The 14,535-nt window shown below is 49.1% G+C and overlaps 1 protein-coding gene across 1 annotated transcript; it reads left to right on the forward strand.

The window, feature by feature from the left end:
- The first annotated feature begins 384 nt into the window (after positions 1–384).
- On the forward strand, positions 385–14,462 carry OPRL1 (opioid related nociceptin receptor 1). Its single transcript, XM_027710684.2, has 5 exons — positions 385–494; positions 746–1,023; positions 1,530–1,783; positions 10,657–11,012; positions 11,350–14,462. Exons 3-5 carry the CDS (start codon positions 1,557–1,559, stop codon positions 11,871–11,873), a joined length of 1,107 nt encoding a protein of 368 aa, XP_027566485.1. The 5' UTR covers positions 385–494; positions 746–1,023; positions 1,530–1,556; the 3' UTR covers positions 11,874–14,462.
- The last annotated feature ends 73 nt before the right edge of the window (positions 14,463–14,535 follow it).

The following is a 14,535-nucleotide window of genomic DNA, read 5'->3' on the forward strand; positions in this document are numbered from 1 at the left end:
GTGGACCCCAAATGCCTCTGTGCAACCTGTCTGAGGGGTGGCATACCTGGGGGACTCTGCAGCTCTCTGGTACTGAGTTTATGAGGGTCAATATCTCACAGCCAGACTGGGGACTGCAGGTACCTGTGGGGTCTTTGTGGCTCACCCCACCTTGAGGTAATGAATTTACCACTGCAGCTTCTTGGAATATATGTGTTACTCTAACTCTGATGTGAAGTGCAGGATGGTTTGCGCTGCAAAAAATGACCTTTAGTTAATGCTGCTAAAAGATTACTAAATAATAACAATTTTCTCCCCCTAATTCTCATTCCTCCTTGTATTTTTTCGCCAATTTCTAGGTCAGATTCCCCATTCCGCTGCTCCTGCGCTAGCACAGCGATCAGGTTGCACAATTGCAGAGGAGGGAGAATCTGCTTCCCTAATCCCTATCTCCTCAGCACCCTTCCACGATTCTTCCCTTCTTCCCAGCGTCTACGGCTGGGAGCCCATCCCAGGTAGGCTGTGGGTCGAGGGCTGCTGCAGGAAGGGTTTGGGGAGGTTGGGGGGTGCTAACCCCCCCTGCCCGTGCCGGGGGTGGGACGGGGAGGCCACCGCAGCTCCCGGCGCCTGCGGGGCGGGGGGAGGACGCTGCCCGTGTCTCGCAGGTGTGGGCTCGCCTTCCCTTTGCCGCGTTTGGTAATTTATTATTTCTCCCCCTCCCCGCGCTTCTTTTCCTCCTTCCCCCTCCCGCTTTTCTCTTACGCAGTGGGAGCAGCCCGGCAGCCTGGCTCTGCCCAGCCGCCCTCCGTCCTCCCTCCCTCCCTCTCTCTCATCCCTCCCTTTTCCTTAAAAACGTGGGATCCGGGGTGCAGCCCCCTGCGCTGGCAGCATCCCTGCCTGGGAGAGCAGCCCCTTCCCCTCCTCCACCTGCGGAGCCCCCGGCTTTGTCCCGTGTCCCCCCTCATCCCCCGGCCCGGGGGTGCTGGATGCGGCCGCGGGGAGCGGAGCCTGGTCCGGAGCTGCGCTAGAGTGGACCCGCCACAGGTACGGAGCCAACTGGGGTTTATTTCCAACTTTGTGCTTTTCCTGCCGTTTTATTAGGATATGGACCGGGATGGAGGGGGGGGAGGTTGTGCCCCAGCCCCAGTGGGAGGCTGCGGTGGCTCTCGGGGGACAACGGGGGGGCAGTGGAAGGTTTGGGGGCACAAAGCCGCGTGTGGGGACTCACCGGCCCGCAGGGATGGGAGAGGCAGGTGGGAGCAATCCAGCCCTTGGGAGGGATGGCGTGCGCAGCCCGCGCGTCCCCTGCGCCGGCCGTGTGGAGATATGCGCGATCCCGGTGTGCCCGGGATGCGCCGGGCTCTCAGGGTTGCAGACCATCAGAATGCTCCTGGGAAGGCTCGAGGGGGGGCTGTGTTCCCCGGCAATAAATCATCCTTCTCCCTGGTAATAAATCATCCTTCCCCAGCGCTTCTCACGCACACGCTTTGCCACAGTCCCGTGCTACCCGTTTGATCAGCAGATCTTAAAACTGTCTCTTGGTGCCCCAGGTCCTTGGCGCAGGCTGGTGCTTCAGGATGGACCCGCTCTTCCCCGCCCATATTTTTGAAGACCCTGACCTGAGAAAGCTGCTGAATGACTCCTCCATGCTCAACCTGAGCTTTCTCCCCAGCAACTGGTTTAACAACAGCACGGGGGACAGCTTCCTGCCGCTCAGCATCAAGATCACCATCGTGGTTGTCTATTCCATCGTGTGCATTGTGGGGCTGGTGGGCAACTGCTCCGTCATGTATGTGATCGTCAGGTAGGACACGCAGGGAGGCTCCAGGGAAGGCTGGGAGAGGGGCAGACCTCCCCTCCCTCAATCCCTGCTGCAGGTGAAGCAGGCAGGTGCTTCCCTGGTGTTTGTGATGTGCTTTAGTGGTAATGATGTAGCATTTGTTACATTGTTTTGGTTTTATTTGTTTTTTTTTAACCCTTCCTAGGCTGTGATGAAGGTTTCCACCAGTTTTCAGCTGCCCTCTGGTGCCTCCTAAAGTTTAACTCAGAGAATGGAACAGAGAGAGCAGAGCTGCTCAAAAAAAAAAATGTTTTGTGCTTTTTTTTGGAGCGAGCTGGATGTCCCTAAAGAGGGCAATGAGCTGGAAGGGTTTTGCTGCCAGGCTGTGCTGGCTTCTTAATGGGACCTCTCCTTCCTGGGCTGTGTCCGGCACCCCAGCTGTGTTTGCAGGTGCTGTTCCGTCTGGGAGCTGGCTCTTTCCAAAGCTGAACCTTGTTGCAAAGGGAATGGCATGTGCAGAGGCTCTGCCTTAATTGTACAGGGGAAAAATCAGGAATGTAAGTCTTTCAACCCTTTGGAAGCTGTAGACATGAATAAGATGTGACAGGATGCTGCAGAGTTGAAGGCAACTTCTCTGACTTCTTGTGCTGAAGTCAGGAGAGTGGGGGGACCTTTGCAGAGGGACAGAGCACGGACCATGAACCAGTCCAGCCTCCCTGCACACTGCTGGCATTTTAAGTGTCCCTGTCTGACACTGTTGTGGTTCAAACCCCCCTTTATTTCTGGGAATCAGAAACCTTGTTCCCCTTATAAGTACAGAATAAGTTTATGCAGCTATTAGGGCTGTGATTGTGCTAAATCCCAGCACCCCCCTTCTGATCTCTGCATCCTTCATGTTAGGGAGGGAACTTCCATTTTATCCATGTCTTGGAGCAAATTCCTGCTGCAGGTGGATGCTGCCAGCACAAAAAAGACAGGTTGAATCCTCCAACAGAAAATGCAAATATTTAGCAGGTATTCAGACACTGATGAGATTGTCTTGCTCCTACCAGGAGCCCAAGTGCTTCCAAAGCATCTTTCCCCTGAATACACACAACTTGGTTGCAGGAGATGCTGCAAAATTCAAGTCTCTGGTATCAGAGGTCGGTGAAGGATGGCTAAATCTCTGCTACAAGGGCAGAGTGAGGTGACTGTTCATCAGGCTGCCTATCTGTGCTCTCTTTGCAGAGGAGTTCATGGCAGAGAGAAGGGATCCCATTAGCCCTGGTGAGCTGCAGATGCAGAGAGCAGGTTTGTAGTAAACTAATGACATGTCTGGAGAGCTCGTGTTCCTGTTCAGTGTAGTAGCAGTCATTTGAGTAGTTTGTGGGTGTGTCCAAGTGTGGTGAGTAGTGAGGCTCTGGGAGCTAGAAGTCCTTGTCTGACAGTGATGCAGCTCCATGGGAATGCCAGCCAGCGTGTGTGCAGAGGAAGGGAGTCCTTACCCCGTGCATGAGCCTTAGATGTGTGTAACAAGAAGTCTTGGCAGAAATCTCCCTGTCTGCAGAGGTCTTGTGGGATGTGAGCAGCTGGATCCTGCTGGCCCCAGCCCAGGGCTGTGACTGGGTATCACAAATGACATCAGTGTCCCAAGACAGCATCCTGGTCAGGGTGGACCTGTGCTGTTGCCATGCGTGCAGAATGGCGGCTTTTGTTCCACATCTTTTTGACTTTGATACCTTCCAGTTGGATAAATGGCACTCAGGAAAAGAAAGTGGGATTTCAGCACTGGAATTTCCACTGGAACTTAACTTGTTCGTGTGTCCTCTGGTTTTACTTGGTTTAAGCAACTGAAAACTGAAGAAAGGTGCCACCCCCATCTCCCCCAGCCATTTTCCATTTCTCTATTTCCCTTTATCTAGAAACCCCTATATATTAAAAAAAAAAAAAAAGGTGCCAACAGACATTTTGATTATTTGGGTACTCCTTTTGGGAAATTCACCTTTTTTTTTTTTAAAAAAAACAAAACAAAAACCCTTCAATGTGAGTCTGGAGAACCTGCTGTTCCCACTGGTTCTCCCCATCTGTGTCCCCTGGGAGCTCAGTATTGAGCTGAGTTATACCCAAGGAAATGACCCTTCTTAGGTTGGTGAGTAACTACAACTTCTGATTATCTCTGCTCAGGATTTTTCTCTCCTTGTTCTGTATGTTGAGGTCAGGAGCAGGTGTGGGGATAAACTGAGCTCAGTATCCCAGATTCTTACCCTTGCCATGTATGTGGATTGATGCAGAGCTGCCACATCAGTGGCCGTACAAGGAAGATGCTGATGAACTTCTCAAACACAGGTTTTTCCTCCCCAGATTGGGGCATTGAGGCTTCATGCCTTGAGTAGCATCTGTTTTTCAGTAGGTTGAAAATTGGCTGCTGGTAAGTCAACATGGGCTTTTGGAACTCTTAATGATATACCTCTTCCATTAATGGAAAAATGATTGGCAAACCCTCTGTGCTGCACCCCTGTCACCTGCAGATATGGTGCAGCCTATGAAAGCTGGTTGTTTTTTTTTTTTCCATGCTTCAGCAAGAATAACCAGGCTTCAACATATTACACAGCCCATAAGAAAATCGTGTATTATCTTCCACAAAAAGAATGGTACAATGTCATAAACAGTAATTGTTTCCTGTTTTTGAGGGAGCTGGGAAATAAGAAGACTAATACCTGCACTCGAGGAAATTGGAGGCATCAGAAAGGCTCATTTTTTGTTCCTTTTGAATGAGTCTTCTGCAGCACTGAGGGAAAAGTTTTAAAATCTCCCAGTACTTCACACGAAAGTAGAAATTCAAAGCCTCCTCTAGGTTTTCCCCTGTGTTATAGAACCCAGCCTACATCTCTGTTATATTTGGAGTGATTTAAAATTTGGAATGATTAATTTAGAGACAGTCATCATGTGGCTGTCAGTCCCTTCCAGTGCTGAGCAGCACTAATTGGGTAAGATGGAGAAGGGCTCTCGTCAGGAGCACAATTTCCTAGACAGTAAAGGGCCTATTGTGGGAACCTGCCTCATCTGTGGCTTTGTTCTGCTGGTTCATCGTGGAGCTCCTTGCCAGCAGGGATGATGCCTCCCCTCCCTCCTCCTTCTGCTGTTTGCTCTCTTCTGCATATATTTCCTGTTCTTCTTTTTAATGAATGTGAAACCAGGAGCTGAACAGAGGGTTTGGGGGGAGAGTGAAGGGAAAAAGGCTGCTGAGATCCTTCTTAGCTATTAACTGAATTCTGCAAGGCTGCTTGCCCAAGAGCTTTGTTTTTAGGAAGGAAAGCAAAGGAGAAGGAGGATGGATTGTTCTTTCAGTGGCCCTGGGGGTGGGTGACTCACGGGGCCGGAGGTGATGCTGACCCAGGTGTTGTTATAGGGCTGTGACAGAGAACCCTGAACTGCTGCCAGCCACTCCTGTGCCAGGGAAGGGACAACATGCAGCTTCTGGTCTAGGGACTCCTCTGTTGTCCCCAGCTCCATCGTGCTGCTACAATGCTCAGCAGTGATGGCCTGGAGAACTCCTTTCCTCCAGCTCAGGCCCCCATGGGAATGATGATGCCTCATTTCTTGGGCACTCTTTACTATGGTTGCTCTCTGTTGGAGCCCAGCAAAGTACTGGGGATGCTCAGCTCTCTCTGTTGAAGAGCACTTTTCAGAGCATTTTAAGCAATATTTCAGACAGATGAGGGCTGACAGGCTCCTAGACAGGCTGCTTCCAGGTGAGGGAGGAAGGATGTGATGGGGGGGTGCCTGCACCACGATCCTGCCTGGGGATGCTGTGCCAGCTGTTATTCTGCTTGAAAACTGCCACAGTCCCTCAGAACAGGGGTGAGGGCAGCTGGCTGTGATGAGACAGGGAAAATGAAGTTAATTATGACATTGCAGAGATGCTGATTTCTTAATAGAAAGCTTTCTAAGGGAAAAGCCTCGACCAGCTGAGTGTCTCAGAGCTGAAATGGAGCTTAATGCGAAGGGGACCCAGTGTGATGGTGGAGCCATCTGAGTCCTGCTTAGTTTTTCCTAGAAACAAATATAAAATAAATAGACAATTCTTGCAATTTATATAGAAGTGAAAGCCACACTGAGGGCTCTGTACCCTGGAGAGGATGGTGAGGTGAGCGGGAGAGGAACCTGCTGTGATAGTGGCTGCACAGGACAGGTCTGCAGATCCCTGATTTCTGGGTCCCCACGAGCCCAGGTGAGCTGGGCTCAGCCACATGACTCATAGGAACCATGTCTGGTCCCTGCTAATACAGATCCTGTGGCTCCAGATAGGAGGGCTCTTTGTTTCACCTGGCTTTGGTGAGATGGGTGAAAGAGAGTTGCCCATGTGCAGCAGTAATTCTGTGATGTTTAGTGTGGGACTCAGTTCCCAGTGTTTTTCATGGACTGGGCAATTCCCAGCAGCGTGTTGGATACGAGCAACTCAGCAGAGGCAGATCTGACCCATGAACTGGGACAAGAGCATCTTGCTGCAGGGTGGAGGCTGATGAATGCCCTCCTCACACCAGAGCACCATTCCTGGTGGCCAAGCACCTGCTCAGGGATGTGGGGGCATCCCTGTGAGCCCCTGGCTGAGCTACTGAGGCTTTTGCAGCCACCCAGCCTCCTCCCTTGGCATGGCAGCAGTCAGGGCCATGTGATGTCCCCATCCACACTGGTCCCCAGAGAGCACCCAGAAGAGGAGGGCAGTGTTTGTTTTTTATAGTTGTCACTGGACACAGTGGTGAGATTCAAGGGCAAGAAAATCATCTGTCCCAAAGTGTGTGCTCACCCTGGCTGGCAGCAAACTCCTTAACCAACCCCTGCTAGCCAGTCCCTGTCCTGCTGCGTAATTTATAGGCTTTTAGGTGCTGTGTTGGTGGCTGCTTTTGCTGTAGTGTCTGGCCTCAGAGCCCAAAGTAATTTAAATTTGTCCTTCTCAAACTCTCTGGATTTTTTCAGGGCCTGTTGAACCATTAAGAATAAATCATCTTGAACTGGTTAGAAGTTTGAGGCTGAGGGGGCCCTGAAGTGGTGACCAGAGCAGCAGGGATGTGGGGAGCACAGTGTGGGTGTGTGGCTGGGGGGACACAAATCACGATGGTGCGTACCAGATCAAATAGCAGGTTCACACAACCTGTGGGCTATAAGCAGGCTGGGAGCAGAGATGTGAGAGAACCAGGGCTGATTTCTACCATCACAGGGTGGGAGTAGCTCAGTAAAAATTCTCCCTGAGCCTTTTATGCTCTGTTTTGCTCCCAGGTGCATGTTCAGGGACTAGGGCAAAGGCTGGCACTGTTGCCAGGGTGTGAGGTGGGGATGGAGGGAGCTGCTCAAGGTGAACAGCACTGTCTGCATCCCAATTAGCTGGAGCTATGAATATGAAAATCAAGAGACTCCAGGAGGCAGAGAGCTCCTGGAGATAATGCTCAGGGTTCCCCGTGGCTGCAGGTTTTGCTCTGGTCCCTCTGTCCCAGTGTCTGCTGCCCCATTTTGGGTTGCAGTTTTGCTGCAGCCAGCTGGTTCTTAGCCTTGTGGCATCCGGAGTGGCTCACTGTCCTGCAGCCTTGCCATGGCTGGGTGGAAGAGAGGGAAAGTAGGAAAAGCAGGTCTGCAGCTCCCCTGAGTCTCAGCCAGGGACAGAATCCATCCTCGTGAGAAACAGGGCCTTAAAGCCCAGAGAGCTGTGTCCTACCCATCTTCACTCCCAGGTCGCATCTTCCCTTTGCTGAAGTCCAGCTTTGTTCCAGGTACTGTTGCTTGAGGTCCACTCATCAAAAAAGGAGAGGGAAGACATGTGCTGAGATGATATCCAGGCATTTTTTCTCTTAGGCTTCAGCATCCGAGAGAACAGGACTGCAGAGCAATTACTGTTGTGACAAAGGTGGAGCTGGATGAAGAGCTAAGAACCACTCTGTGGGAGATGCTCCATTAGGAAATTACCTCCATGACAGAGTGGAAGAAAGTGGCTCAGCAGGGAACTAATGTCCTCCGTGGAGGCCACAGGCTTATCTGCAGCAGAGCTGTACCACGGGGGGAGGAAACTGAGGTGCCTCCTAAAGCCCAAGAGTTTAATTTGTCTTTTTTTTTTTTTTTGGTGCAGATTAAGAAAAAGAACACTCTCAGTTCCTGGAGGAAAAGAAAAAGAGATTAATCCACAGAGAAGCAATTAATTGATTTTTTTTGTGTACTGAACATTCTGGAAATGTTTGGGAACATTGTTTGGTTGGGGTGATGGCTGTTGGCTCTCAGCATGCAGAGAGAGTGGAGTAGAAGTAATTAATTAGGTGCAAATTAATTTCCCCACCTTTCAAGAGCACAAAATCAGCTTAAAATCCACTAGAAGATGGGTTGAAGGAGGTAAGGGCCAGTCACCTCAGCGTGTCCCCATGTTGGAGGGAGCTAGGGAAGGTGGCTCTGCCATCACCTTGAGGAGGTGGTGAGGAAGGAAGCAGCAGAGAGGGATCTGTGCATTGAGAGAGAGCAGATTTTGCAGGGCCAGGCTGAGCAATTGCAGCTGGACTCTGAATTCTTGCTGAGAAGTGTCTGGGAAGAGAGGGGCTGGTAGGGGTGGAGGGGTGCGGGAGGGAGCTGAAGGTTTGTGATCTTCACACCCTGAGCTCAGGGCTGGCTGAGATGCCCCAAAATTCTCACAGTGCTGAGGAAACAGGAGTTTTCAGGGAGGCAGCTTTGTCCCCCATGGATGTTGGAAGGGGGCTGGAAATAGGTGAATTCTGCTTGTTTCTCCCACTGGTCAATTAGAAAACCAAACTCAAACAACCTCTAATTTTTTTCTGTTTTGCTGTCAAGTCACTCATCATTGCTCCAAATTTCTATTCCCTTGAGTTATAACGTCAGTAAGAGCAGTCAGTGTTAGAGGCATTTTGATGAATTGCCTCCAGCTCCAGTCCTCCTGAAAGGATGGACTGCAACAACCTTGACCTTTGGGAAGCTTGAGCCAGCCCAGCCAGTCTGTGGTTTGCAGAGAAGGCCACAGCTCCGAGGAGACCTTTGCTAGCACAGTCTTAGGTGACTGAATCATTTCCTAAAGCCTGAGCTGACAATACTTATTTTTATGGGGGCTGATAAAAAACAGTGATTTGATTTTCTTCATTTTAATTCCCCTCTGCTGACCTAGAGGGGAAGGTGACTGAACCCACTTAACAGACCTACCTCATTCCCCTGAGTACTTTGCCATGCTTGGGCCAACTGCAAGTGTTCAAACACAAAAAGAAAACTTGCCTACCCTGAGATGCTGCTCTGGGGTTCAGGGCACTGGAGTCTGTGGTAATCCTGCTTAGGAAACTCCAAAGCTTAAAGCCCTGGCAGCTGCCTGTTGAGTTGGATTTGCAAAGTGTTTTGCTTGTTCATCCTACCACAAAAGGCAAGGCATTGGCATTTCTCTTCTACTAGTTCTGGTTACATAAGTTTATCTGGGCTGCCTTTCTAAGAACCTGTGATTTCTGGGGCAAGAAGAGCCTGACACAGGCTTTTGTAGGGACCTCAGTGTTTCCAACTGTGTTTCCATCAGTGCTCACCTCCAAAAGCTTTCCTTGGCTTTGAAGGTCAAATGGAACATTCGGTCTTCCTTTCTGAAGCCACTTTCAGATTTCTAATACAAGCCCAGCTTAAAGCTCCAAAGCAGGTAGAAAGATAGACTTTATAGTCTGGATTGTGGCTCCCCTGGCTCCTATTCTTGCAAACCTGGCCACGTCACCGTGTGTCTCAGCAGAGTTCAGAGTGTGCCACTGATAATGTTCTGCCAAGCATTCAAATAATCTCTCAAGAACTGAAGTTCAGACCCTGAGGGGAGGACACAGAGCTGAGAAGGGCAGTTGTGGGCTTGCTGTTCTGAATCAAATTGACAAAAAGAGCTTTTTAGTTCAAATCAGACCCTATAATATTCTAACACAGAGTGAAAATAGGGTGGCAGTTTATAAGTAGAAGTGTAACCCTCAAATGATCTTGCACTCTGTTAATAACACACATCCCTGTCTGCCATTTTTGGCCACGTTTCTGCAAAGGCCATTAGTATAGTAAATGATGGATGAGCTATAGTTTTAAAATTATACCTATTTGAGCTCCTGTTTTGCCCATGAGAGGAACATCCTGGAGCTGAAATGTTAGGTTCAGTCCCAGAGTCACTGTTGAGCTTCCATTTCTGCAGACTCTGCGTGTCTCATGGGTAGGTGATTATGGTTTGCTCTGCATCGTTTCCCATGTGTGAAAAGGAGATGATTGCCATTAGAGCAAGGTGAATCTCTCTTTTGGGCAGCCAGTTCATATGATAAAAGTAATATCGAAATGACAAAAATTCTTTGAAGTAGAATTGACTTGTGACTTTACCTCTTTCTTGAGAAAGATCCATTGTGATATTTCGATTTCTGATTCAAACCTCATTCCTCACCAGTTTTTAGCTGGCCATCCCACCTGTTCTGACAGCTCACATTAGCCACACCCTTTGAATGTGAGCCCTTACAAAATGGCTTATCAGCTTAGCCCTGGATCTTTCAAATCATCATATTGGGTAAAACTTTCACCAGCATTTATAATAATGAAGCCATATGTGATGAAATCCTAGGTTAGCCTTATTGAAGTCATTTTTCAAGAACCACTGTGAGTTGACAGGCTCAGGCTTTCATGGTCCTCCCTGGCAGTCTGAGGGAATAAACTTCTCCTGCCCATGGAACTGATTATGAAGATACCGTATGTGATCTTTTAGGAGCTGGGTTGAGCTGTGTGTTGATAAACCTGTAGGAGGTAGAAAGGTGAAGGGTGGTCAGTCTCATATAAAAAAATACTGCATCTCCATCCTAAAGTGGCAGAGTGGCCTCTTCAGTAGCGTTTAATGTCTTACCCCTCATCAGGTGGAGCTCTAACCGTTGCTCATTCCTGCATTTCAGATTCACCAAGATGAAGACAGCAACAAACATTTACATCTTTAACCTCGCTCTGGCTGACACCCTGTGCCTGATGACCTTACCCTTCCAGGGTACAGACACGTTCCTGGGCTTCTGGCCCTTTGGCAACGTCCTCTGCAAGATCGCCATCTCCATCGACTACTACAACATGTTCACCAGCACCTTCACGCTGACGATGATGAGCGTGGACCGCTACATCGCCATCTGCCACCCCATCAAGGCCCTGGACATCCGCACTCCCCACAAGGCCAAGGTGGTGAATGTCTGCATCTGGGCACTGGCTTCTGTCTTCGGCATCCCAGCGATGGTGATGGGATCCGCGGAGAACGAGAACAACGGTCAGTAAAGCTGCACCCAGTGGGTGGGAGGTGGTGATGGCCAGGAGAGCCCACGGGCTCGGGGTGCCAGTTTCATCAGCGGGGTGAGGGCTCTGCTGTAAAGTTGTCTTAACTCTCTCCTTTCTGCCCTTGCTTCCCTGTATCACTGCTACTGCCTTCCCGGTATTAAACATAGAATCACAGAATCATTAAGGTTGGGAAAGACTTCGAAGAACATTAACTCCAACCACTTCTCTAACTAGTCTAAACTAATCTCAGTGTGCAGATGCCTTTTTGCTTGCTCTGTGTTTGCTGATCTTCTTTTCCATTTGATTTTTTTCACTTTTTTCACTTGCAGAAATTGATTGTCTAATTAAACTCCCTTCGCCAGTGGACTACTGGGATCCGGTGTTCGGCATCTGCGTCTTTCTCTTCTCCTTTATGATCCCCGTGTTGATCATCACCATTTGCTACAGTCTCATGATCAGACGGCTCAAGAATGTCCGTGTCCTCTCAGGCTCCAAGGAGAAGGACCGAAACCTGAGGCGCATCACCCGAATGGTCCTGGTGGTCGTGGCAGTCTTCATTGTTTGCTGGACTCCCATCCAGATTTTTGTGCTGGTCCAGTGCTTGGGTGCCAAGGCAGAAAGTGAGCTCGAGCTGGCCATCTCCTGCTTCTGCACCGCCCTGGGGTACGCCAACAGCAGCCTGAACCCCGTGCTCTACGCCTTCTTGGATGAGAATTTCAAGGCGTGCTTCAAGAAGTTCTGCTTCCCCACCGCCTTCAGGACCGAGCTCCAGATGTCCAACAGGATGTGCAGCATCGCCAAGGATGTGGCCTATGCCTGCAAGAACTCGGAGGGGACTAACAATCCGGCCTGACTAGGCATGGAAATTCCCATGGTGGCTGTCGCCCAGCAGAGTCCAACCACCCCCACGTCAGAACTAACTCAGATAACAGCTCTTTAGCAGGACCTCAAAACTGAGAGGCGAGAAACAATTCTGGGGGTTGGGAAAACTGGATACTGCAAGAGCATGCAGAAGAAGTGAACCCATTTGATGCATTTTTAAATCTAGTGCATCCTGCACTAAAGAACGTGTTTGAAATCAACCCTTTGATTCCTGCGAAACCCTGGGGGTTTGCAACATTATTGAGAGTTCAGGAATCAAGGATTTAAAATAGGCATCGTTCCTGGGACTTGCACTTTTGCTGCTGGGAGACAGACAGAATGTAAACTCTTCCATTGCTTTTTGCCTCCTCGAGTTGAGATGTTAACAGCTCGTGTGGCTCAGCAGACGCTCGTGTGCGGGTTTTATTCCTGTGCCACCACTCTGAAATTAGACTTTGCTGCAGCCAAAGTGGGCAGGAGCCATCAGACAAAACCTAAGATCATCTCCAGGATGAGTCATCGTGCAGGAAAGGATGCGGGGAGGGAGAGGAGGGAGCTGGCGGAAAGAGAAATTCAAACTGCCTTAGAGGACAACGCCAGCTCCTGCAGACGGGGTCTGCAGTAAAACCCTCCTCTCAGAGGGGAGCAGGGGGGTGAGAAGGGAATGTAAAAAATGATGAGTGTGGCTCTGAAGAGGAGGAAATGAACACAGTTCCTCGTTTACATGCTGCTACTGCTTTTTCTTTTTTTTTTTAAACTCTGTATTTCCAGTGTGACAGTGGACAGATTGTGTCTATACCTACACGTCTGCAGTGCTCTAGGTACAGATATATGGTAGGATTTCACCTTGCCAAGCATGCCTTGGGGATCTTCCTCAGTGAGAGGAGGAAGGAATGAAGTGGCCTATATATAAATGTATTTATGTATAGGGGAAAACCATTTTGGAGAAGTCAGAATGGCAGCTCCTCCAGAAGACATGGACCTTCCTGGTAGCATGTGGCAACCTAAAACAGTCCCATCTGCTCAGCATGGGATAAGTGGGGCACAAACTATACAAAAGGTGGGGTTTTGGGGTTTGTTTTGTTGTTTTGGTTTTTTTTTTTTTGACTGCAATGAGATCCATGATGCTGAGAGCACATGGGAAATGCTGCCCAGGTACCACTCCTCCTGCCAACTGTGGATTGATTTTTTCCTCTCTCAGTAGGTCAGAGGTTTGTGGAAAATGAAATGTCGTGTCATTTCATTCAATAATGAAAGCTTCCCCGAAGAGTTTAACCACCGAGTGCTCTCTGTGCTGGAGGGGACAGCAGACTGGTATTCTCCCTGTAGCACAACAGCCTGGGGAAATCTGGGCAGTGGTGGCCAGTGGTGCTGATGGGGAAGCAAAGCAAAGCCCCCCATGTGGAAATGGGAGGTCAACTTCAATCTGAGAACCGGCAGCGCTGTCCGGACTGTACAGATTTCTTGTGAATATATTTCTTGTGCTCTGGTCTAGGAGATTCTGTATTTTTAATGTATTGATTTGCCAATATTTTAATGCTGTCATGTTCTTTACATATGCTGTATAAAAGAATTGAATGTTATATTTCTATGTAGAGTGTTTCCCTTATGGTTGGGCTTAAAATATAGATGAAGTTCCAGTGTCCCATGTATAGGACCCAGATCCCTTGTAAACTGCTCGAGCTGAGAGGATTTTGGTGCTGTGATTAGCATTTGATTGGGAATCTGGAGGGATACCAGAGCAAACTTTGCAATTATCACTTCCCCTGACTAATCTGGGGGGAGGAGGAAATCTGGGCACTTTAAGCACTTTGCAATGGATGTTTATCCCCAAGCACTCACCAGGAAATCCCACACAGCCCCCAGGCATGGGAAGAACAACTCCCTGAGAACTGTGCTGCTGGCAAGCTGCATCCATGCCCTTGGAAAAGCTGAGTTTGGTGGGATGTTGTGGTTGTGGATGCAATAACAGTGTTGAGCAGTGCGTGACCTTGGGTTTGCTCAGCCCCTCAGCTGTCAGATGATCTGATGGGGTCTGGCTAGGGTTGGGCCTGAAGCTGGGAACCGACTGCTGTTCTTGCTGTTAGGGAGCAGGAGAGCATTCCTTAGTGGCTGGCTAGGGAACAGCCACTCTCCCTTTGCCATTCTTGGTTGAGTTTTTAAATAGATTTATGTCCTCTGAAAAAAATATACCCGTGTTTGGCGTTTTTTTAATACGGATTTTGTTATAATGACTATGCTGCAACGATCTTACATAATCAAGTACCAATAAATGTGTGTTTACTAAGCTTTTGGATATTTCCATGGCCCTTGCAGTGACTGTGTTTAGACATTCTGTTCAATGCTCAGTGGAGTTTGTTATAAGAAGAGCAACAAAAACCTGAAAGCAGAACTTCATTGTACTGTGCCTATGGAGTTACAGGCTTGTGGTCAGCTGGTTGGCTGCAGCACTGGCTCTGTAATTCTCTTTGGAAATGGTTGTGTTGGTGTGATTTTACAACTGCTGCAATGTAAATGATGATTTCCTAGGTGGCTATTTGTGTGCTTTAATAAAGGAAAATAAAACCTCTTGTGCACTGAATGATGATCTGGAAGATTTAGCTGTGTGGGTCAGGGATGTCTCAGCCTGATCCTTTTTTAGTGAGATCAGTGGG

This window comes from Pipra filicauda, unplaced genomic scaffold (genome assembly GCF_003945595.2).
Source record: "Pipra filicauda isolate LSUMZ 115617 unplaced genomic scaffold, ASM394559v2 scaffold291_size933811_pilon, whole genome shotgun sequence".
In the NCBI taxonomy this organism is placed as follows: Eukaryota; Metazoa; Chordata; class Aves; order Passeriformes; family Pipridae; genus Pipra; species Pipra filicauda.

Coding starts and splice junctions, on each gene's coding strand:
- OPRL1 (XM_027710684.2), top strand. CDS start 1,557: ATGGACCCGCTCTTCCCCGCCCATATTTTTGAAGACCCTGACCTGAGA. Junction 1,784..10,656: donor GTCATGTATGTGATCGTCAG/GTAGGACACGCA, acceptor CCTGCATTTCAG/ATTCACCAAGATGAAGACAG. Junction 11,013..11,349: donor CGCGGAGAACGAGAACAACG/GTCAGTAAAGCT, acceptor TTTCACTTGCAG/AAATTGATTGTCTAATTAAA.